The sequence below is a fragment of the Lipophrys pholis genome (assembly GCF_963383615.2).
Source record: "Lipophrys pholis genome assembly, chromosome: 1".
Lineage (NCBI taxonomy): Eukaryota > Metazoa > Chordata > Actinopteri > Blenniiformes > Blenniidae > Lipophrys > Lipophrys pholis.
Window position 1 is genome coordinate 45,636,728 of NC_137635.1, and position 24,216 is coordinate 45,660,943.

At 46.2% G+C, this 24,216-nt stretch overlaps 1 protein-coding gene across 1 annotated transcript; it reads right to left on the bottom strand.

The window, feature by feature from the left end:
- greb1l (GREB1 like retinoic acid receptor coactivator) lies at nt 1-22,960 on the bottom strand (the record flags this gene model as incomplete). The annotated part of the gene is made up of 31 exons (XM_080469864.1): nt 1-1,699; nt 1,876-2,014; nt 2,452-2,652; nt 2,762-2,903; nt 2,978-3,205; nt 3,482-3,644; nt 5,240-5,444; nt 6,349-6,510; nt 6,599-6,738; nt 7,813-7,959; nt 8,034-8,729; nt 8,832-9,064; nt 9,231-9,346; nt 9,942-10,284; nt 10,363-10,496; nt 11,996-12,185; nt 12,523-12,703; nt 12,853-13,050; nt 13,761-13,895; nt 14,745-14,873; nt 14,975-15,274; nt 15,481-15,666; nt 16,487-16,621; nt 16,815-16,940; nt 17,023-17,160; nt 18,275-18,397; nt 20,633-20,755; nt 20,874-21,050; nt 21,144-21,320; nt 21,653-21,832; nt 22,804-22,960. The coding sequence occupies 31 exons, from the start codon at nt 22,958-22,960 to the stop codon at nt 1,536-1,538; spliced, it is 5,868 nt and encodes a 1,955-aa protein (XP_080325990.1). The 3' UTR covers nt 1-1,535.
- Nucleotides 22,961-24,216: the final 1,256 nt, after the last annotated feature.

A 24,216-nucleotide genomic window follows, 5' to 3' on the forward strand; every position in this document is an offset into this window, starting at 1 on the left:
TGATGGAAAAAGTTAATTTCATCCAAAGACTGAGATATTTTTATTCTCATAGTCACAAGATCAAAGACAAAAAGCGCAAAAAAAGAGATCAGTATCACATTATAACACTCTGAATGTAAGTAATTATCCAGTTAGGATTTATGGTATAACGGGATCTTCCCAAAATGTAGAGGAAATTATATTCATGTTTGAATTTTTCATCTGATTGCAGTTTCTTTTTATGTACTTCAGGAACCTCAAAACAATAGCTTGATATGGAGCTACAATATTCTAACAAACGTTTAAAGATGCATTGGGATAGCTCTTCTTGATTCAATGTGAAACGTTGCAATGATGCATTTGTTTTGTAAAGAGGGATGTTCTCATGTATAATGTGCTGGTATACTTTGTTTTCATGAACAAATTCCGATAATGCTTTACAATGTAGTACGAAAGAATGGTAGTATAGGTTATGACAATGGTAGAATAGTATTAAAATGTGACACTAATCTACTTTTGTCCATTATCACCATTTAATCTGCCAAAACTGACAGTAACTCGGCAGCACCATCTAGTGTGTGGCAGTGGGAATACACAAGTCTGAAACACTGTACCTTTAAATTCAACATTTAAATCAGCAAACGCTACAAATGGGAACAGTTCTGACGTTGATTGGCATTTCACCAGAAGAAACGCGAGTTGTACAAATAAAACCCTGTGGAAAGTCACTTAAAGTCTTAAAAAGTCTCAGTCGGCTTTATAAATAAAGTCTGACATTCTTGAAAAAGAATGTGTTGGGTTCAAATCTTTGGATCATTTAAATACAACCATCGAACCAGAAGCGCTCTCCGACGCCGCCTTGTCCAAAAGATTATCGATGCCACGTAAGGATTTCAGAGGCAGGCCCCCATTTGGAGTTGAAATGTGCGGAATCAAGGGCTCTCCTGCGGATCGCACCACTAAAATTCAAGCAGACCTTTGGGGTTGTGTCTATTCAGAGACATTTCCGGAGCTTCATGGAGTCAGAGAGGCAGAAGAGGTGGAGGAAAAGCCAAGTTGTGGCCGAGGGACATCTTTGGTGCCACAATAAGTCAATGCCAAAAGGGTACAGTGTGAACAGGGTGAAGGAGTCGACCCTCTTGAAGCAGCTCACTTGGACCTCCCTTTTAAAACCCTGAGATCAAAACAATAAAGACATCTGGGGGTTCGGACACACTGGATTCAAAGTCCACGTACACATACAATCGTCACGTACTCACATTATATACTGGTGAGCGTCTGTTTTGGGTTTTCTTTTTTGCACAACAACAACAACAACAACAAAAAGTTCAGCTGTGCTTTCTTTCCAACTAGCATTGTCTGTATTTGGTAACTCTAGCTCAGCAAGAGTTCAAAATGTGCCCCGGCCCCGAGCAGAGCCGGGCGAGAGATACTGACGTCAGGAGAGGTGCTGATCTTCTTCCGGAGCTCCAGAATCGGCCGCAGAAACTGTGAAAATCTGTGTTTTGGAGTAAAGAGAAGTCTACCCGGGTCCTCCGAACTCGGGGTTGACCCGGTCAAACGTGGCGGCCTGTCAGAAAGTAGAGGGGCCGGTCCTCGCTGCAGTTGGCCGTCTGGAACTCGTCGCGCAGGCGGAACTGCCACTCGTCCTCCAGCTCCAGCCGGACGATGGTCTGACGCAGGGAGCTTCGGTCCTGGCAGATCACGCACAGGGTGGCGCCTGTGGAAACAATCAATTCGACATTACGTCCCCTGAAATGAACACAACACATTTCACATATTCATCCATCCGACCACAGGATTGTCCCGACGGGGACAGCAGCATCTCTGCATATGGTTTCTATTGGCGTCCAAACTGTTTTTTGGGGTACTTTGACGATTACTCTGACTGGTCACCTTTGAGGAAGCAGAATTTCTTGAGGAGTCCGGAGACGACGAAGGAGTCGCAGAGGTACAGCAGCAGGCCGCTGAACACCAGCCCCTCGTGGTTCAAGTTGGTGGAGTGTGGACGAGAGTTGATGTAGCACAAGGAAATCTGTCACAGAGGAAACAACAGCACAAAGTTTAGCACGTCCTCCAGGTTTCAAACATAAGACCCGTGGGCCAAAAACCAGCCCGCAAGAGGCTCCAGTCCGACAGCCCTGGTGTGGAGGCAGTTTTGTGGGTTTTGTTCTCTCTGAACCGCCCACGCTCAGTCGTACAGTAAATGCACTGTTAGCATGAACAGTCTGCACGTGCGTGTATGCAGGGCAGAATGTCCTCAGCCCAAACAGATGGTAGAAATCATGCAACATGCTGAAGTGTGAAACGTCGGCAAGATTCCGCCGGTGGAGTCTGCTCTGCACGTCCTGGGAACAAAAGTGCTGCGACCCCAAGAGAAGTTTGACACACTCATTTGTTAAGAGTTGTCTCTCCAGCCTGCACCTCCAGGAACATGGCGTCGCTCTGCCGCGGCGTGCCCAGAGCTCTTACCTCCGGGCTGAGGTTGAGGTAGCTGTCGATGGACAGAACAGGGTTGTTTCTGTTCTGAACAGCCTTCGGAAACAGTCGGTGGCTGCAGCTCTGCAGGAATCTCTCCAGCAGGAACTGGGCCGGGGCGTCCAGCAGGGTCTGCTTGCTGTCCGGAGCGCAAACGTACTGCGACGGGCTGATTGACGCAGAGGTTTCGATTTCCTACAGAGGAGAGTCAAGAGGCTTGGCGTTAGGTCTTCCACGAAGAGGGAAGCTGGTGGAACGACGGGCCGAGGTTTTGCCGCGGGCGTATACGACCCAACCCACTCACCACGAGTTTGGGCTTCACCAGGAACTCTTTGTTTCCTCCAACTGGAATGTGTTTCTTCATCAGGTAGAAGTTGTTGAAGCGACACAGCAGCAGCCCGCTGCTGTTCACCCTCAGGTTGAAATCCACCTCGTCGCAGTCATACCTGCACCAGAAAAGTGTCAAACCAGGACGACCCCGTGCTCTCTCCGTCCACCCCGCGACTGCTGTCCAACTCACCGGTTCAGGTCGTACTGGACGTTCTGCGTCAGGTCCACGTTGAGCATGACGAAGTCGTGGAGGTGACACCGACTGAAGGGGCTGCTGGGAGGCCGGCGGGCGAGGCCGCTGCTCCACTTGCGCGTGCCGCACATTGCGTACAGCGAGATCTTGGGCGTGTTCTCCAAGTGCTGCAGCACCGTTTTCAGAGAGACGTCGGTGAGACTCAGGCTCCCATCCGATGAGTCGCTGTGAAGTAAAAATAAGAGTCCGAAGAGTTTCCATTGTATTAGTAGTACTATTCAACGATACTTTTTTTTATAAAAGCAAGGTAGAAGTCAGAATGTGTGGACAGAGTCAATTCAGAGACCAGTTTTACTAGACGGTTGAAACCAGTAAAGCTTAAGATTTCGATTAAATTCTTCTCTGAACACAAGCCCGTCATCCATTTGAGACATTCCTTTATTTGTTAAAGTGCCGAGTTTTACCCTGACAGTACAGAAACCCGGTATGAAGAGCTGCTACCTTCCGTCTGTGGCCTGGTGGGCGTTCCACAGCACGCAGGAGTCGTCCATCATGACGATGAAAGGCCATACGTCTTGTCTCTTGATGCCTTGCTCCTCCAGTCGGTTCCTCTCCAGCTCCAGGTTGTGGTACGACAGCTCTTTGATCATGAAGCGGGCGGCGCCTTGAACAGACGGGAGGGGATTTCTCAATTTGTCATTCAGGCCTGATAAAGCCATCATGACCAAAACACAGAGTCAGGGGAGGTGATCGGCAGCGACAATCACATGTGAGGCTCAAAACGACACTACGAAGGTGATAAGTGAGCCATGGCATCTTAGAGAAGGTTGAAAGTTGCCATCTTTAAGGTACTGTGTGTACACGGTCTGTGTCCAACGGTGTGGGCGGACACTTTAATCAAAGGGGTCATGGTGAGACCACCGCAATCCGTCAGGACGCAATTGAGTTTAGTGACACCGAGATGGACCACGCGCCTGATTGGTTGATCTACAAGTCAGACTGTCGTACTGAAGCTGCTTCCCAACACACTGGCTCTCCCATATTGGCTGAGACAAGACCGAACCTTTCACCCACAATAAACAGACTGTCAAATGTGAGTGTAGTAAACACATGGGCTCTTCACTGTAAATCGCAGCTTCACAACACCTTGTGGACTTTAAACAACAAGCAGTGCCGTGAAGAAGAGTTGACATGAACTCAAGTATCCACAATATTTGGATCATTTCTGTTGTTTTACTATGGCTCAAATCAGAATAATAACTTTTGTTTAATTGTTTTGTTGTACATTTTAATGTAACACATTCATTCGCCATTTACATCGGACTGCGACAGTGGGAGGTCATTCATGTGTCACAGCGTCATCATGATGTCATTCCATCTCACTGCAACTGTACAATGTCATTAAGTCTCACTGCAGCAGGATGTTGTCATGTCTCACTGCAACATGATGTCATTACATCTTACTACAACATGATGATGTCATTATGTCTCACTGCAACATGATGATGGCATTATGTCTCACTGCAAGATGATGATGTCATTATGTGTCACTGCAACATGTCATTATGTCTCACTGCAACATGTCATTATGTCTCACTGCAAGATGATGATGTCATTACGTCTCACTGCAACATGATGTAATTACGTCACACTGCAACATGATGATGTCATTACGTCTCACTGCAACATGATGTAATTACGTCACACTGCAACATGATGATGTCATTATGTCTCACTGCAACATGATGATGTCATTATGTGTCACTGCAACATGTCCTTTACATGTCACTACACAATAATAAGTATTTTTCACACTATGCAGCTGTACGGCGTACTTTTTGCTGCAGTGGGCAACAGTAAAATGTAAGTGACATCATTTTGTTCAAAGCATGTTTTGAAAATTGTTATACAGAGTGGAGCGATGAGAAACACATTGTTGTTCCCAACAGAGCAATGTCGCCTGTCACGCTACGAAACAGTGTTATATATGTCAGTGCAGTGGTGGAATGTCAATGAAGCACTGCAACATAATTGGTGCTATAAGTTGGCTGTTTTTTTTTTTTTCTAAGCTATGCCATGGTGCAATCTCAAGTGTATAGACAATATACTGTCTGTGTTTGCAGAATCATAAAAAACTACTATATTAATTTGAACTGCAAGACATGGCGGAGCTGTTTGGTTTGAATTCCACACTAATGAGCAGGCAACAGGAATCAAGCGCCTCAAATTCTCTGAACAGTGTGCAAACCGGCTGCTCACCGACTCCACTGTTGTTGAACATGGCTGGCAGGACGAGCAGGATGTGGTTGGGCCAGTACTTTCTGTAGAGGGGCATCTCGAACTGCTTGACCACCAGGACGTGCAGATGGCTGGCGCCCTCCATGGCGTGGTGGAGGTTGAGCAGGCCGTGCTCCTGGCGTCCAGTAGTCGGGGTGAAGATGGGGCTCTTGGGGAGATCGGGGTCCTGCAGACAGGTGTCCGGACAGAAACTGTGAGTGATCTGCAGTGCACGTTTGTTTATGGTGTGAGGCCTCGCTCACACTTCTCCACTGTCAGCCAATCACGGGCCAGCTCGCTCGAGGTGCGTTCAGGTGACACAAGAGAATCGGAACTAACAAACATAATCAATAATCCTTGTCATTGCAACAATAACACAACTGCAGAGATGTTACACGATCTTTGTCATTTTCCTGAGTAAAAAGATATATTGGCAGGAAGCCCCCGCTTTTTTCAATCAATCAATCAATGAAAGACTTAATTTGTCTCTGGGGGGCATTTAAATGGTAGCTTAGAGCAGGCAGTGCAAATAAATAAATAGATAAATGATGCAACAACAGACAACAACTACATCACGGGGTAAATAAATACCAGCAATAGTAAAAATCGGATAATAAAACCATGAGTCAGATATAAATACAACAAAGAATGAAGGTCAAAGGTTAAATATGTAGAAACATGGAGCAGGAGGCAGATAATTTTCATGTTGAGCCGATGGGGGGGTGTTGTCGGCAGCTGCTGAAAGTAACTAAAGAAGTAATCAGTAAAGTAACTATGTTACTTTTTAAAGGGGTAACTAGTAATCAGTAATCAAGTTACTTTTTCGAGGAAACTGTGGCAACACTGCCCCAGACCCAGGCCTTGAGCCTCGAGCCTTGAGGTGTGTGAGTTTTACGTTGTTCGGGCTGGAAACGGTGAGTCACATCTGGCAACCCTGGTGCCGACCGCGTAAATAGCGTAAATCACGTCGTCTTCTGCGCGTGCACCCTGGGGCCCAAAAAACCTCCTGTCCCATCACGTTCACACGGCAGGTCGCGTTTAAAACGATGCGGTGTGAACGTAGCCTGAACGCTCCCGTGGTGGAAACCGACCTTGCTGGACACCAGAGGCAGACGCATGCTCTCCAGGTGGCTGCCCTGCTGGCTGAACACAAAGTGCTGCTCCTTCGCTTTGGGGATGACGAACTGGAGCTGGACCTCCTCCCCCAGCATGGACGAGCAGAAGGTGAAAGCGTGGAAGGTGCACTCTGAGAGCTGCAACGCACACAACAACACATTCGTTCTTCACCCAGCGACGACAACGGGGGGGCGGCTGTCAGGCCGCGTGGCGGGGAATTCTCACCTGTGTGGCGGGGCCTGCTTCACAGTAGTGGTGACACTGCTCACAGTGATGAAATGCATTGTGGGAGGCAAACCTACTCAGCCGTATGGACTTGGTCACCCGTTTGGTTCGGGGCTGGCGCGCGTCACGGTGTTTAGAATCTGCAGGGACGTGGAGGGACGTGTGTTTTAGTAAAAAAAACAAAAAACAAAGGCTGTACAGTGAAGAATGTTCAGATAGTGGGGACGTTAAGCAAATACATAAAACTCAAGCACAACATATCAAATGTTGTGACAATTTCAATTTCGACTGATATATATATATATAAAAACAAGCAAAACACCCTCTGAATTAAACAATGTGGACAAATCCATGTTTTCCTTTGTTTTTAGTGCAAAGATCGAATTGGACATGTCTCTGTAAAATGTTAAAGCTTAATTTTAAACATCATGCAATCCAAATGAAAAGCTTCCTCACAGAGAATACAGCTAAATGTTTATTTGGAATATATATTCTGAAAGCTTCAGGGAGCTGATGCCAGGGCAGTGGATTTCAATACAGTCGTTTCACATGTTCATGCGGCGCTTCACTGGCCTTCTTAAGTATTGTTTGGACGTATTCATGATGTACAGTACAATTTATACAACATAGTGACGGGAAATTCAATCCTATTATTGACCTCATGTTGATTAAAATAATTAGTTCTGTGGAATTCTATTGGGAGTCTTGTGAAGCACTTTGCTGGGATAACATTAAAAATAAGAAGTACAAAGAGAGCAGATCTCTAAACCTGGTGGGACAGTCGACCCCCCCAGTGCTGTCCCATCCACATCATATATATGTACACTAATCATATATTATCAATCTTCACACTTTCTCATGGGACTAGTATCCAGAATGTGACCTGGATCCATCTATAAATTAAATTTATTATGCCTCAGCACATGGCAGAAAAGAAGTCATTCATAATTTCTGTATCATATTAAAAGGGGACATTTTCTCTGGAGCCGAAATCTAGATCATGATTTGGATCGCACTCAAAATTGAATCACTTCGTTCTTTGAAATGTTTTCCAAACAAACTTGTAGATCTTGGGAGAGGTCAGTTAATCGTTTAGAAATCAAGAAATATTTCATCAGCTTGAGTTGATGATCTGGAAACATTCTGAACGTAAGAAATCATTGTTGAGTTTCTACATGGGCGGTTGTGTTGTGTGTTTCCATGTTTCAGCTGACCTCTGAAGCTCCTGCTCACGTCGTCGCAGTAGACCGGGCTGGCCTCCTTGAACTTGGGGTCTCTGGGGCTGGAGTCAAAGGTCAGCTTTCGAAACTCCTCCACGTCCGGCCACTGTGTCTTCACCGGAGCCGTCACCTCTGAGTTCTCTGCAAAACACGACGGTTACCCTCGGAGAAATACGCAGAACAGGTTGGAGTCGGGGGTCTGTCGTGATCCTGACCTTCCTCCTCCCGCTCCTCTTCCTCCTCGTCCTCGTCGTACACGTCCACCTCCAGCAGCCTGATCAGCATGCGGAAGAGGATCCGCAGGAACTGCAGGTAGGCGCCGGTCTTCCCAACCTGTGGGGGTCCGCTGAGGAGCAAGCGCCGCTGGTGAGGCGCCGCGGGGGATTCGTAGTCGGCGTGATGCTGCCTGGTGGTGGTCCACTGGCGGTAGTACGCGCTCTGCTCCGCCCCCTGCAGGTTGGGGGTGACGAGGGGCCTCAGTGGGCTGCTCCACGCCACGTCTGCGTGCGGCAGCAGCGAGGAGGAGCTCAGCTGGCTCCCCGACTCCCCCGCCAGCAGGTCGTAGGCCGCCCGCGACATGATGACGGTCCGCGGGGACACGCGGGTGTGCTTGTGCTCCCGGCTGCACTGCGTGGACTGGCTGGGCCTCTGGGTGGAGGAGGACGAGGAGGACGAGGGCGAGGACAGGGAGGAGGAGTACAGGGACGGAGGGGCGTTGGGGGCTTTGGAGGGGTTGGAGGGGAGTTGGCTCTCCGCCGAGTCGCACTCCTGCTTGAATCCCTGCGTCACCGTCCCAACGTCCGACGTGGTGGGAGCTTCAGGCTGAGAGGTGGAGGTGGAGGTGGAGGTGGACGGCTTCTGGAAGGAGTCGATGACGTCCGAGGAGCTGACGCCGTTCTCCGCCAAAGAGCCTGAGTGGACCAAGAACGAGACACAGGAAGTAGAATGTCAATACATTGCTCTTCAATAACTGGAGCGCAGACGGAGACATTTGGAGTATTTCAGAGACTCACCGGAGGTCCTGGTCGCCACGCTGCCGTTGCTCTGAGGTCTTTCTATCTCCTCTGCGTCGTTCAGGCTGGCGGCGGCCTTCTCGCCGTCCGACTCTCGAAGCGTCTCGGCCTTTTTGGGCTCCTGGATCAGGCTGCGGGACACGTACGTGCAGGCCAGCCCCACCTCCTGCTCCAGGGCGGTGCGGGTCAGGTAGCTGGAGTCGATCAGCCGCAGGTCGCTGTACTTTAAAGACCTGAAGAGAGGCATGCGTGAAGACTGAGATCGTCTAAAGCCAAAGTTTTTCAAATGTACTTTATTTAGATATAATGCAAATATCTCTACATCAAAAAGCTCCTCCAGGGTAACGAGCTGCACCACATTTTCAGGAAAGAATCTGACGCATTTTCACTGAAGACTACCTGGGGAAGGTCTCTCCGAGGGGGTCTTTCCCCGTGAGGATGACGATGCAGGAGAGCCCCTCCAGATCCTCGTACGTGTGAGGAACCCAGTCTTCATTCTCACAGCCTCTCCAGGCCTGCAGCACAGGTATCACGTCATACTCATGTTGGACCGAGACATGAACAAGAAACTAAATAAATTTTTTTTTTTTTTTTAACCTTTACTGATTATGTTTTGAGTTATTTGTATTGGCTTCAGTGACATTTTGGGATTTTTAACCAAGAAACAACAGCTAACATGAAGATATGTGTGTTGCACAGCACAGATACTTACTTAAAACAAAAAGCTGGCAAACTACTACCTCATCTGCTTGGAGACAGCTGGTTACAAATATGTAATTCCACTTTTCACCACCAGATGGTGTTGAGATTCTTCATAGTTTCTGTATCTTTCCAGTACAATTGTTATGTGGCCTGATAGAAGGGTGATTGCTGGATCTCAGCCTCTAATCTGTTTCTAGTCCAAAAGTAAAGAAACACTTTCTGACTCAAGAAACTGGAATAAAATCATCTTGACCATAGTCTGTCTTCTCTTTGGGTCAGTTTTGTCAATGCCACAGTTACTGTATACTATATTTCTTTTCAGAGAAGTATGGTGTTTCTTCACATGATTGTTTAACCGCCCCGTGAAGCAAAAGGCCTCTCCTGCGTCTGGTGTTGCGTGCCGCTCACCCTGAGGAGGCTGGTGAAGTTCTTGGGCAGGCTGAGCTCGGAGGCGGGGCTTCCCAGCAGCACGGCGAAGCACAGCTGCAGGCCCAGTTTGTCTCTGACGTCCTCCAGCCGCTCGCGGGCCAGCATGGCCAGCTGCAGCGAGGGGACGCGCACCAGTAGCATGTGACCGCGGCCCTGCGAGCCCTCCCGGCCGGGCGCGTTGATCAGATCCTCCACCATGGCCAGGGTCTCCGGGGTGATGTGGTCCCTCAGGGACGGGGACGAGGTCAGGGCCATCATGGCCTCGGTGTACTGCTGGATCAGCAGGTAGCTGCGGATCACCATGCTGTGCAGGTGGGGGTGCCTGGAGGGGTGGGGGGACACTTGTTTGTGTGTGGACTTTAAACCCCCCCCGGAGACCCTGTTCGAACTCGTCACTCACTTCTCCAGCAGAGTGTGCACCATCTTCTCGAAGGCGTCGTCACAGCGCAGGATGGGGCTGGCCACGCCCCACTGCAGGGACCTGCTGTAGTCCCTCAGCCCAAAGTACACCAGCTCCTGAGGAGACTGCTCCCCCTGCTGGAGAAGACACACACAGGCAGGACTTTACACTCAGTGGAAGACAGAACGAGACAACTTAAAGCTGCAATACTGCAATAGAAACCTCTGCTGCATCGTCTGGACCATGCGGCAACCAGTAAGATCAGGATAACGTAATAATAAAGTGATAAAGTGATTTATCATTGTAACAACAATACATATTATCTATAATCAACTACTTTGCTATCAACTCTGCTCATTTTTGATCATTTAACTGCACAAAAACTGCAATAAAATAAGTTATTTTCACAAAAGACTAAATGCTTTTACTATTATTACATTATTGGATCACACTGATTTACATTTTCAAAGGATGTTAAATGTTACCTAAATAATAGAAAATTATATATCTAGAAAATATAGAATATAGAAAAACTTACAAAATTAATTTTACAATATTATACAGCAAGGTATAAAATTATTGGTTTTATTAAATCTCAAATTTCTAAAATTATTACGTTAATGGCAGATATTATATTGTTGGCTGTGAATATGGTTTGTTACAGATCAGCAAAATAAAGTTAATTATAATGTGAGAAATGTTAAAAATTTGACTGCTGCTCGATGGAGCCAAACGTGTGGTGTGAGTGTTAAAACTGATTGCAATGAGGTTTTAGAGTACATGAAATAATTTACCTCTGTGACTTTCTGTAGCTACAGTGATATTACAACAGGTCTTATGTGTTTTTGGTTTATTGCATATTCACATAATACAAAGATCTCTACCAGTGTAAAACACTGAGGACTGAAAAGCTGGTTTTCGGAGGTGTAATGTCAGTATGAGTCCAGCAGGTGGAGTAGCTCCACTACACTCTGTGTGCTGCAGTAAAGTGTCATTCTGAACCAAAATATAATAAATATAAAAAAGAAGTTTGAAAGTGCTTTTCTGCAACGTTTTAACTCAGTTTTGTCTTCTTCAGACTCCTGAAGCTGCTGTTTGGTTTGATGCTGTCCAGAAATCATCGTTTGTACTATTTTATTCATAGTCTAAAATCGCCTGAATCGCCTCTTTAGACTATTTGTAGAAATCTTACAATCGTTATATTGTATGACAGAAACAAATGGGATTTGATCAAGGTAGTATTTACTAAAAACGGTCTAACCCTGTAAAACAACCAGCTTTTTGTAGTTTTTGCTGTTTAGACCAGGGTGTCAAAATTCAGCCCAATTTCATCCAAAATAGGGCAAAAATAACCCTTAAATTTAAATTTTAAAGTTTTTCATTGTTGTGGTGCAGAGCAGACATAACGATTATATCTATATTTTCACATAAAACAAATGGTTACCACGGAAAATGACTACAATCTCAACCTAAAGCCAGTTCTATAGAGATCTTATGGTGCACGATAATGTGAAATGGCTCCGTGTTGTGTTGTGACCACTACTCTGTTGTTGGGATTTATTTTCGACGCCTGCTGCAGCCGATAGTCAGGAGATGTTGTCAGGACTGCTCATGAGGCTGAACGCGCACTCACCAGGCTCTCGCTGGGCGGCCAGTGGACTTCGTTGTGCACGCTGATGCGCGACTGGCGGCTCTGCAGCGTGTACGGGAAGCAGCTGACCTGCAGCACCAGCAGGTTCATGGCCTCCAGGACCTCCTGGCAGTTCACCACCCGGTCAGCCAGACCCTGCAGCTCCCCGTGGCACACAGAGCCCGACAGCGCACTGAGGAGGGCGGGGGTGGGGGAGAGCAAAGAGTTTGGAAGATATTTACACAAAGTTAGTGAATACTGCAGCTCAATCTCAAAAATCTGAAAAAAAAACAAAACAGGAAGGCGAACAACAATTTGTCTCTTATCGCTTTGACCCGAGAATGGCGAAAAATAAAAAACAGACTTGTGTCGTCTGGTCTAAATTCAGCCATTATTTCGGTCAAGGTTTGAGATTATCTGGCAGCTGTTGTCCACAGAGAGGACGCGGACGCGTCTGCAGTCTAAACAAGACGTCTTCTCACGCAACAACCCCTGGCGGAGATTATCGGCCGGACTCCCTCGCCGCTCACCTCGTGAGGTCGACGTGCGAGTTGTCGTGGATGAGCACGAACAGCGTGTAGGGGTTCTGCTTGACTTTCCTCATGAAGGCCTCCATCTTGGCGTGAACGTCGGTGTCCAGACGCACCACGTACTTATCCGACTTCTGGTGGGCCGTGGCGGCGTCCTCGGTCCCCAGATCCAGGAGAACCCCTGAAGAGAGAGCATGGCGGTGAACGGTGGTGAAGAGGGAGAACAGTCTGGGTGTGTGTGTGTGTGTGTGTGTGTGTGTGTGTGTGTGTGTGTGTGTGTGTGTGTGTGTGTGTGTGTGTGTGTGTGTGTGTGTGTGTATGTCCATCTACCTGATTGCCGGATGCGTTGAGCCGTCTGGTGCACCAGGACGTGAGAGGGCGGGACCAGAACCAGGAAGTCCACCTTGCAGAAGCGCCCCAGGTCCAGGTTCTGGGTCCCTGAGTCGGCGATGGAGCACACCTGAGAGAGGAGGCTTCGAGCCACGTTGAGCTGGGACGGGTGGATCTGGAAGACCTTAGCGAAGACCTCTGCGGTGGAAAACACGGACCATACCACCGTCAATGTACAGGAAAAAAACCAACCACCACCAACCACTCACTCTCACACTTCATTCACCCTGTTTGATGTCTGTTTACATGGAAACGGCAGAAACCCAGAAAATTATGCTGATTGCTGTTAACTGTAACGGTTCTGAGCACCGTTGTTGTGTAAACAGACACTCAAAAACATGTATAAATGGGGCCTGTTAGGGCCCGATATGTAACAACGACCAAAAATTGTGATAAAATAAAAGGCAGTAAAACCTGAAATGTAATAACTGGTCGATAATGTAACAAAAGTGCCCAAAACGTAAAAACCTTTAATACATTTTAGACTCCTGTTTTACACAGACTAATTCCAAAAAAGACACAACACACCACCTGCTGGTAAAAAGTGGTATTACATGATTAGTTACATTTTATCTGGCTGCAAACCTCAGTGTATCTGGAGTTTCTTCACTTCCGTGAAATAATTTTAGTGTGAGCCCAAGTAATTTAAGCGCTAAAATTCCACATCTTTTTTTGAGTGTCTTCTGAAATAAAAGTTTAATTGGGTTTACTCTGAAGGAAGATCCACGTGTGTCTGTTTGAGAGGCCTTTCACCTGAAAAAATAAAGTCTGTTCTGCAAACAAACAGAGGAGTCAGACGGTTCAGTTTGTCCAGCGAGCCGCCTCGGGGGGGGGGGGGGGGGTCTAACCTGTGTCTGAGGGTTGTGACATGCTGGCGGCCTCCTGCGAGTGGATGTGGTCAGTGACATCGACCTGGAAGGGCTGGATGACCTGTCCTTTCCGTCTGCGCTGGTACCGCATCAGCTGCTTGTCCAGATTGTCCCCTGGAAATCACCGGTTAGTCGTCACACAGAGACACAGAGACAAGCAGCAGCAGCTGAGCACGGACCGGATCTCAACATGCCTCATTTTAAATCCCAAACTGGGTTATTACACTTCGGACCTGGACGTCATCCAGTTGATCTGTTTTCAACAGAATGTGTTGGACTAGTTCAGATCTTGGCGAGATGAAAAATAATGTTGAAATTGAACGTAACGTGGGATTTGATACATTTGTCAAAAGAGTTTGGGACGGCAGCAGTCCACTCCTGTGATGCTTCAGCTCTTCTTTTAACAATGACTGTAGCACAGTGTGTTCAGACATTGGAGTCTATTAACGTCCTGAAGCTTTAAATTTTCAAAGTTAAATTGAAACTTCATGATCTGCCATATACTCTGGGATTGAGCGAGATCATAGTTTCTCTGGGTAAATTATGTCAGATTGGCCCCAGGCCCTTCATATAAATGTGGTTGTATATTGTTACAGTAGAGTGACTACCTGCCTGTATAGTATTTCATGTCACTGTATTTCTGTATCATTAAAATTGGCTTTATGATTAGATTGATTTGATATATTCTAAGTGGATTATTAGTTTATTTCATGATTCTATTGAGTCACTGCTACTGATGTTGTTTCAGCACGCTGTAGTAGCCCTCCATTTTTGTAGATTCTTTGTTTCATACTCGAAATAAAATAATCCTCTTTAATGACGGATTCTGTTTTAACTGACTTTAACTCACTGCATTTGTTATTATAGCAGCATTCCGATCGCTTTTGAAGCACAGTCACTGTGTCTTTGAAGCCAGTTTAGCTCCAATACATCAGAAGAGCAGAAAAAACCCAGTGGACCTACCCAGAGAGGTGGTTTTGAAGTGAGATGCCAAAACGCTGACTTTCCCTGTGATCAGCTCGTAGCTGATCTCCTTCAGGAACTCGTTGGTGGTCAGCATGCCTTCAGCTAAAGCCCTGGCTTGGTATTTTCCTGCATCGGACAGGGAGGTTCAGCTCATTACTCTCAATGCGGCGCATATTTGGCACACTTTGATCAGAGATGCGTTTATCATATCAGAGTGCACCACCCACCCAAAACCAGCACGCAGAACTCGTTGCCGCTCATTTTGGAGGCACATATGATGAGCACGTAGGTGGGCAGGCACTGCTGGTGCTGAGGACCCTCGCTGAGAGAGCGCAGCGAGTCGAAGATGCCCTCGCCCAGCGTGTTGTGGGTGACCACCACTTGCACGCTGCCCCCGGAGACGCTGGCCTCCAGGCGGGCCAGCCAGGGCAGCTGGGAGGGGGTGATGGCGGGACCGCCGGGGCAGCACAGCATGGCCTTCAGAACTATCTGCTCCAGCTCCTCCCTCAAGGGTATCTGCACCGAACCTGCAGGAGACACCAAAACCTCAAACGCTCTTCCAAATAAACAGAGCAGATAAGTTCTACTCCTGTCACGGAGACCATACACATGTTTGTTTGGTTTTTTTTTTCCAGGGAGGGCTCTGTGTTTGAACTGCCTCACGGTCATCCACCCCACTATTATGATAACAACACGCAACATCGCCGTGGAAACACAAACAGCGGCTGCTCACCCAGACGTGCGAGATACTGCAGCGTGAGCAGGATCATGGTCTCCACGCTCAGCAGCTGGCTGCCGCTCAGGCCGAGGCTCTCCAGAGTCTTGTCGGTCAGCTGGCCGCTCTTATAGCAGCTGACCAGCAGGGGGCTCACCACGATGTCGCCCACGTTTCCGTAGAAGTACGGTAAAGTGCCATGCCCTAAAAAGGACAGAGGGAGAGGTTAGTATTACATTCGCTTTTAAATGTACACTTTTTCTTTATTGTGGCGCACACATGGTGAAAATGTCGACATTTTTACAAAACCAAACAATTCCGACTGAAAATAACCACAATCTCAACATAAAGCCCATTTTAATGAAACCCTCTGGCGCTAAATACAGTGAAATGTCAAGAAACCTTTTGCATTATGGGTGTTTTTAGGAATACATAATGATAACATGACTTTGATGCTAACGCTAGGTAGCGCACTGTCCTGACACCATCACTGATATCGCAGCGTTCTGTTCGCTACCCTTGAGAAATTTGTTAAAACTATTTATTTTCTTTGATATTTTTACCATTTCTTGATGGTTTGGTCGGATTGCAGCCACTTGCGGGCCGGTTTTGGCCCACGTGGCAAAATCTCTGGTCGAGAGTATAGAACAGTGTTTTAATTATCTCAACTCTATTCCCAACTCAAAACTATGTCATCTCCTCTCAAAAAAAAACAACCTGAAGTGATCACAGTGCGACTTCAGTCAGTCTTTGCAGCATAAAAACAACATAAAAACATAATCTTCTACGTCGGCGGTTCTGAAAGCACATGAGGAAGACCCAAAAATCAAGGAAAAATTACAACAATGTCCAGAAACTGCTCTGAACAAACGGAAAAACAAGGAATTTGCAAGCTACTTTCTAATGCTACAGTGTTATAACGCTACAATGCTTCAATGCTACGACCTTCCAGAATAAAGTGAACAGAGACGATAAAACCTCTGAATGTCCAAGATTGTAAAAGAAGAGAGTGAGGTGGTTGTACCGATGAGGATGACGGGACGGATGCCAGCAGAGGCGAGCAAGTTGTCGGGGACGATGACCGTCTCCCCGGGGGTGACGGGCTGAGGCTGGATGACGCCCCCTGTTGGTGGCTGAGGGGACGAGACCAACACGGACCCTGCAGAGATTAGTCAGTCAGTCATGTAAACATGTAAAGAGAAGGGACAAGTTATTTGTCTTCTGCCACCATCCAATTAAAAAAACAACAACATTTGTGCACTGCTGTGTCTGTCTCCATGGAGACGCTGGGTGAATCATCCCTAACAACCATCAGGGATGGAGGCGGGGGGTAAACAATGTGAGACACAAACCTGGCGAGCACACGATGGGACGGATGGCAGGCACGGGGACGGCGGTGGGAGGGACGGGCACCATAGAGTTGGGGTGCCAGCTCCGGTGACGCTTCTTCGGAGGCCCCGAGTTCATCACGGAGGACACTGATGAGGACACACACCGTCACGATGGGAGGACAAGAAAAGATAAGAAAAGCGTGTGCTGCCTGTCGGTGGAGACTCTTACCCGGGCTGTCTCCTAACTCTGCAGAGCGAAACCCCGGAGCCTGAGGTCCTAACGACATGTGAGACGGGCTCAGTAACGGAGGACAGCCGTCAACAACCAGGCCGTTCGCTGGTCCGTTCACTCTGAGAGCCATGGGCACTGAAACACACACACACACACACACACACACACACACACACACGGTTACATTTTACAGGTAATAGCAATTCAGATTAGTCATCTGTCCATATGAATGTCCGTGTAATAACCATTCTTTGGCTTCAAAGTTATTGTTCTCTGCGGGTATGTGTGGTTTTAATACATAAAAACAGCACCCACTAGTGGCCCTACATGAAAATGCATTTTCACTTGAAACGTGGTTGTTGTTGTGGAAACGGGGTCATTGTGGTCACAAAGCTACCAGATGTGTAACCTCCTACCTAATTAATACGCCACAATACAGAATGGATCACAGATAAATATATGAAAATACTGCGGCTTTTATTTATTTTTTGCTTTTCCAGTATTACACTGTCCAATATTTCAAAAATTAGCATTCATTTTACACATAAAACACACATAGCTTTAACAAGTTTATTCATTTGAGTCTGCATTCAAATTTCCCGAATCATGTGGAATGACGTGCAAATAATGATTGCTTAATTCGGCTCCGACATTTTAGTTTCTCTCAACAAATCACAGCCGCTGCTGTTCGTCCGGCTGCTGTGTCAATCCTTACCGAGGGATCAGATTAGTGAGGAATGAAAACATTTCCACGATAACTTACGACGTGTAGCTGATCGATCCCCCGCTGGCGTGTGATTGGATATTTCCCTAACTCGGAGCGTCTGCAATACACTAAACTATCGACTGTTATGTGTAGCCTCTGCTTGTCAATATGGCAACCTTGTAAAGAAGCTAATGGATGGCGAGGCCTTAAAAAGTCATTACAGCCATTCTTCTTTGGGTATTGATCGCTCTGTGTGTGTGTGTGTGTGTGTGTGTGTGTGTGTGTGTGTGTGTGTGTGTGGTAGCAGATGTTAATCTTAGCTGCATGGTCAGCTGCCTCATTCTGAATCATACGCACACAAAATCAACTGTAGCTAAGCAACCTCATCCAGCATCGGGTCAAGGCCGCTTAAGTGTCACTTGTAAAAGTGTGGAGGCCTCGGTGTCGGAGCGCAGCTCATTTCTCCCCTGCTGGGAGCCGGTTTCAAAAAGCGACGGTCTCAGTGGCTCGGAGCCACGTTGTTGAGTTGAAAATGCCCTTCACCTATTGGTAGAGTCTTGTTTCCGGGGGTGGAGGCCAGAGGTTTGAGGAAGCTGGAGTCTCTGCCGAGGTCCTGACTCCCGAAGAAGACGCCGGACGCCTGCGTCGACCTGATGGGCGGAGAATCTGAAGGTGGAGCCAAACCAACCGAAGTTAGTGAACCACTCTTTCACCTTTCCTGTGCAGATATGCAGTTTTATCTTCTGCAACTCTTTGGATCAGCCAGGTTCAGGTTGAGGTGACCGAGAGGTTAGAGAAGCAGACTTGGGATTGGGAGTTTGTAAGTTTGAAACAAAATTTTAGCAGAAAAGAACCTAAAACCTTCAATATGAGTATTATATCCTTGTAGCTTTATGACAGTCGTGTCAAACACATTTTAGTTTAGGGATCACATGTAATCCATTTTCATCTTGAGTTTGCCGGACTGGAAAATTAGTGCCATAATCTGTTTTTCATGGTTGTTGAGCAGGGAATGCATGATGAAAATGTTTATGTAAAAAAACAAAGAATTACTACTAAAAATGACCACAATCTCAACATGAAGCCAATTTGAACTAAAATCTTCCGGAGCAAAATACAATAAAATGTCCAAAAAAGCTGTTGCATTATGGGTGTTTTTTACAAACTCACCATGGCAGGGTAGCTTTGAGGCTAATTTTAAATTGACATGTCATATTGTCTCTCTCAATTTTGTTGTAACCCCCCCCCCCCCCCAAAAAAGAAAATTTTAGATTTCTTAAATCATGACTGTTGAAGTGTTCAAATCTTTTCTTTTCATTCTGCACAATTTGTTTTCACACAGTTAGCTTCGATGCTAACGAGTCGTAGCATGGCTACTCTCAGTTTTATTGAAAAATTAAGTGACTCAAAATTTAATTTTGACCCTATGAGAGGTCGTCCTAGGGGCTGGTTTTGACCCCCGGGACTTATGTTTGACATCCACAGCCCTAAACCATGTGAGAGCACTAGCACAAGGACTGGATTATTTAATCAGAGAAAGATTTGACAGAAAAACTTCTAATAAAAGAAAAACTATCTGTCTCATCTGATCCTAGTTTATTGGTTTGTATCGACTTTAATAAATCGCAGGTTCAGTTTGTTAAAATGACAGCGGGAGTTTCAATATTCCCGTCTCTTCTCATCATGAATCTGTGCATAAAGAGCTGAACGGTCGCGGTTCAAGTATCGGTCCATACTCACACATCACCAAGAGAGACAACCAGTCGCTATGGCAACATAAGACATGAGCTGAGGCCTCTGCGGTGGGATAAATAAAGTGGTTTCCTTTAACTAGATTTACTGCAGCTATACAATCCATCTGACGTTCAAAATAAGAGTTTTGGAACAAACTTCTTTCCTCTGAGGGAGAGATAGCATCTTAAATGACATTAAATGAGATAGCATCATAAATGGGTCGGGGCAGATTAATGGCAGCAGGATAAACAATAAATAACTCCATAATTACCTTTTCTGTCTAAACACAAAAAGTACATTTTGAAATTTTACATGTGACTGTGTATTGTTTTAGCCATGTCCAGAACACAGAAATGTCACAACACATCCTCCAGCTGGATTCATCCAAACAAGCACTGAATTGTTTGCTTCTATCTGTAAAAACAAAAACAGATCTTGTCTTGTGCTTTCTCCACAGAGAACTCCTCACAGTGCTCATGCTGATTCACCATTGCGTCTCGGTGTGTTTTTCTGTGTGTCTGCCTCTTTAAGAGGCGCAAAGATTACCATCATAGGCATTTATTTTTCTTATTATTGTTATTTTTTCTTCTGCCGGATTTTCAACGTGTAACTCGTCAAAAAGCACATCAAAGTACAGAAATTTGGGTGTAAAATTCAGGAATAGAGTGCTGTGGCTTTTGTAAAACCATTTGGCAAAACGTTTCCGAAAAAAATTGCAAAGAACTGCAAAAAGACTCTTCAACCAAGCCTGCTCCCAGTAGACCACTGCACACCACAACCGGACAATATCACTCCACTCCAACTGTGCAATAACTATAATAATCTATAAAAACGTATACTATGTGTAATACATCCACCCCCATATTCTGTACATGTCCACACTTATAGGCACCGTGTGCATATTTTTATTATATTGTATTTTATCTGCTTTTTTTTTGTTTCTGCTATGTGTGCTTCTTTCTCTTTACTATCCTGTTGTACCACTGCACATTTCTCCACATGTGAGATAAAAAAAAAGGGATATGTTATCAAAAAGATTCACTGGTCAAAGCGAATGAGCAGTAAATGGAGGCGGTACCAGTCGGCAGCGAGCGGCAGGAACACAAGTATGGGTTGATTTTCCAGCAGCGGATTGAAAGAGGCAGGTGAGAGTGTGACGGGAGTCACCTGAGAGGGCGAAGGTGGAGGAGTTGTGTCCGCTGGCGCCTCCGTTCTCCTTGCTGTTCAGGGAGGAGAAGGAGCTGGGTTTGGAGGTGGACGCGCCGCTGGAGAACGGCCGCGTTTTACCGTCTGATGACGCCGACAGACGAGAGAGAGAGAGAGAGAGAGAGAGAGAGAGAGAGAGAGAGAGAGGTAAACTCGACACACCAGCACACGGGAGAGGAAGCGAGGGAGCTCTTAACCTCACCTTTCCAGCAGATGAGGGGTCCTTTGCACAGAGCACCCTGAGGATTCTTCACCAGGTAGTATTTTAAGTGCTTCTGCTTCTTGGGCTGGGTGGATAACTTCAGGTTGATGTGGTTGGAGAACTCGGTGAAGTATCTGAAACCCTTCTCACCGCAGCCCACGCAGTTTCCTGAAAAACCTGCGCCAGAAGCAGAGCTCTGTTTAACGGTTGGGGATCTTTGAGGAGGGAGAGCTGGCGAGCAGCTGCTGTCCTCCGCCGGAACACACTGACCTAAAAGTGCATTCTTCCCGTTCTCGTCAGGCAAAAAGCGGCGGTCCACGGCGCACACCAGGATGTGCTCGGGGACGCTCGGGGACTTGGCGCCGACCAGCTCGAAGCCCGCGGGGACTTCGAGGCTCTCTGTTGCTACGGAGACCAGACGCAGGTCCTTTCCGGCCTGACAAAACCCTGAGCGAGGACGAAGACGGAAGAGAAAAAAAAATGGATTCAAACGCTAATAAACGGCAGATTAACAAACTGAAATATTTACATTTTAGTGTGTCCCCCCCCCCCCCCCCCCCCCCCCCCATCAAGCAGCATTATGTGGCCAGAATAGAAGCAGATATATTCTCTCTCAATATTTTTGTGGATTACGAACCAGTGAAGAACAAAAAAACAAAACAAAAAAAAAAACCTTTCAATGAGTTTGTAACCTCGGGAATCCTCTGATAAACCATTTCTCACTCAGTGTGCCAGACCGATGCGTTTGGATTTGAATACAGAACGATCGGTCCTCGTACCGTCCAGCGTGCAGCAGCCGTCCGGGGCGGGCGCCTGCAGGTAGGGGAGCGGGGGGCTGCTGCTGTCCAGCTCGTCTTCATCCTCCAGCTCCTCCGGGTCGTTGGAGGAGTGGCCGTTGGTGAGCTCGTGTCCCGGGTGCTCGGCGCCGTGGAGCGCCACGTCAGTCTTCGGCTTCACGTCTACCAGAAACCATCGCAATGAGCAAACCAGAGTTCAAACTCGGTATTAAGTTTTAACTGATTCCGAATCCAACTGGATTTCAAACACGGGTGTTTTCAAGAGACGGCATGGTGGAACAGCGGTTAGCACTGTTGCCTCACAGCAGAAGTGCCTGAGCTCAATTCCAGACCCGTTTTCAAGGCTTTTTCATTTTTAAGTGGAATCACAAAACTTTTATTACATTTTGGGTGTCCGTTTACACTAAAACGGTGCTCGGAGCCGCTGAAAATGCAACTTTTGGAAAATGGATCCCACGGTGGAAGTTTTTGAAAAGCTCTGAGACAGAGGAAAAGGCTACTTTTCGAAAATGCCTCGACTCCAACCCGGTGGATATGGGAAAGATCAAAGTTTTTCCGAAATTCTCTGACTGCATGTTAACAAAGGAAAGCGTAACGTTTCTGAAAAAGTGCTACTGCACACGTGCACTACAGCTGTAGTAAACAGTTCTTCTGCACATGCGCGAGAAGATGGACAAAAGCATACAAATATCAGTGCACTCGCCATTATTAATGATTATAGCGTATTGTTCTCTGTGCCCATGTGTGTGGTTTCATTACAAAAACTAACAACAGCGCCAACTTGTGGCCCAGCATGCTAACTACATCATTTTCAGCGATTCTGCCATTTCCGTATAAGCGCTAAATGCGAAACTTTTCTGAGACGAAAAAAAAAAAAATGTTCCACTTGAAACATTGTCGTGCTTGAGTTAACCATTGGGATTCGAGATAAGTTCAAAAAGGGCCAGGTGACGAATCTTCTCGACAAGTTTGAGGTTTCATGTTCCCATTAAGATGGCCGATTATGGAAAATACTAACACAAGGAGGTCATTTGTCTTACTTGTCCATTTCCTTCCTCAGTATTTAACTTTACTAGTTTGATCTCAACCTGTTCCGGTTCTAATAAATAAACCAGGAGTTGGAGTTGACCCACCTTCCATGTTCCCGGGGTAGGAGTCGGGCTCCAGGTAGAGCTGGGTGAAGATGGGCTGAGGGTCTCCGCTGCTGGAGCGCAGCGACGCCTCAATGGAGTTATGGAGAGCCTCCTCGAATCGAGCAGACTTCAGCTGACCGGCGTAGGAATTCCCCATTTTCTGCTGGAGAGAAGAAAAGAAATGGAAGGAACAGATTTGTTATCATCCTTAATAATCTTCATTTATTAAAGTGGACAGGCTGCGCCTAAAAGATTTGGTTTTATATGATACCTTTCCTGCCATTACCCATTAAAAATGTTTATCTGTTAAAATTGGCTTGATGCATCAGGTTTCGTCTTGGTCCGTGGTTCGATTCCCAGTTGCAGCAGTAGCAGTAACAGTGTGAGTTGTTTTAATTTACTGCATGTAATGCACTGTTTTGATATGAAAAGGGAGCAGCCGACGAAACATTACTATACTGGATTCAGATTTATGACCATACATTGAGTTACACTGTGATACCGTGAACAGACAGTCCCAGTAGTGACATGGGTGTGCTTTGCTGGGGTACAAACATGCAGTAAAGTAGTTTATTTCTACATCAGGAAGGATCCAGGCCCCGTGTTTTCAAGAGAAAAAAAACAAAATTTTTGCGCTTTCGTTTCACAGAGGTTTCACATTTACGTTACATTTTGAAAACGAAGTCCGTTTACAAGGAAAAGGCAGACACGCTGAAAACGATGCAGCTTCCATGTTCGGCCATGTTGTTTGTATTTGTAATGAAACCACACACATGCGCTCAGACAACAATACGCTATATCCAAACACTGAACAGACTATTAAGTTGGACTGCTAATATGTTTGAATTTAAAGGGGCATTAACCCCGTTTCCATGGACGAGTCAGCAGACGAGTCACAGATTTATAAGCTGATAAAAAAATTCTAAAGCTGATTTACTGCCAGATCTCAAGTAGAATTTTAATCATCTGAGGAGAAGACTTGTGGCTGTCAATGCCACTGAGTACAGGAGGAATTCGACCCCCCCCGCCCCCACACACACACTTAAGAGTGTTTTTCTAACAAAATGATCTGTGAACGTAAACATTTAATCCAGGTTTTCCTCACCTTCCTCACTCTTTCAGTGCCACTTTTTGCAGAATAGCGAATGTTCGTCGAGGAAGTGTCAGACACTGTGTCAGTGAATTGAAGTTATATTAATTTGAAGCTCATTTTATGTTTGAGTTTCAGTATAAAAGTTGGTACGATAATCAACATGTGGATATTCAACATACATTTGAACCGTTTTAAAATGTTTCCAACTCGTCAAAATAAAACAATAAAAATCTGAGGGGTTTTTTTAGGCCCCATTTACACGACAACGTCTGAAGTGAAAAAAACTTGTTTTTCTGTGTTTTCGTTAAATAGGACCTTAA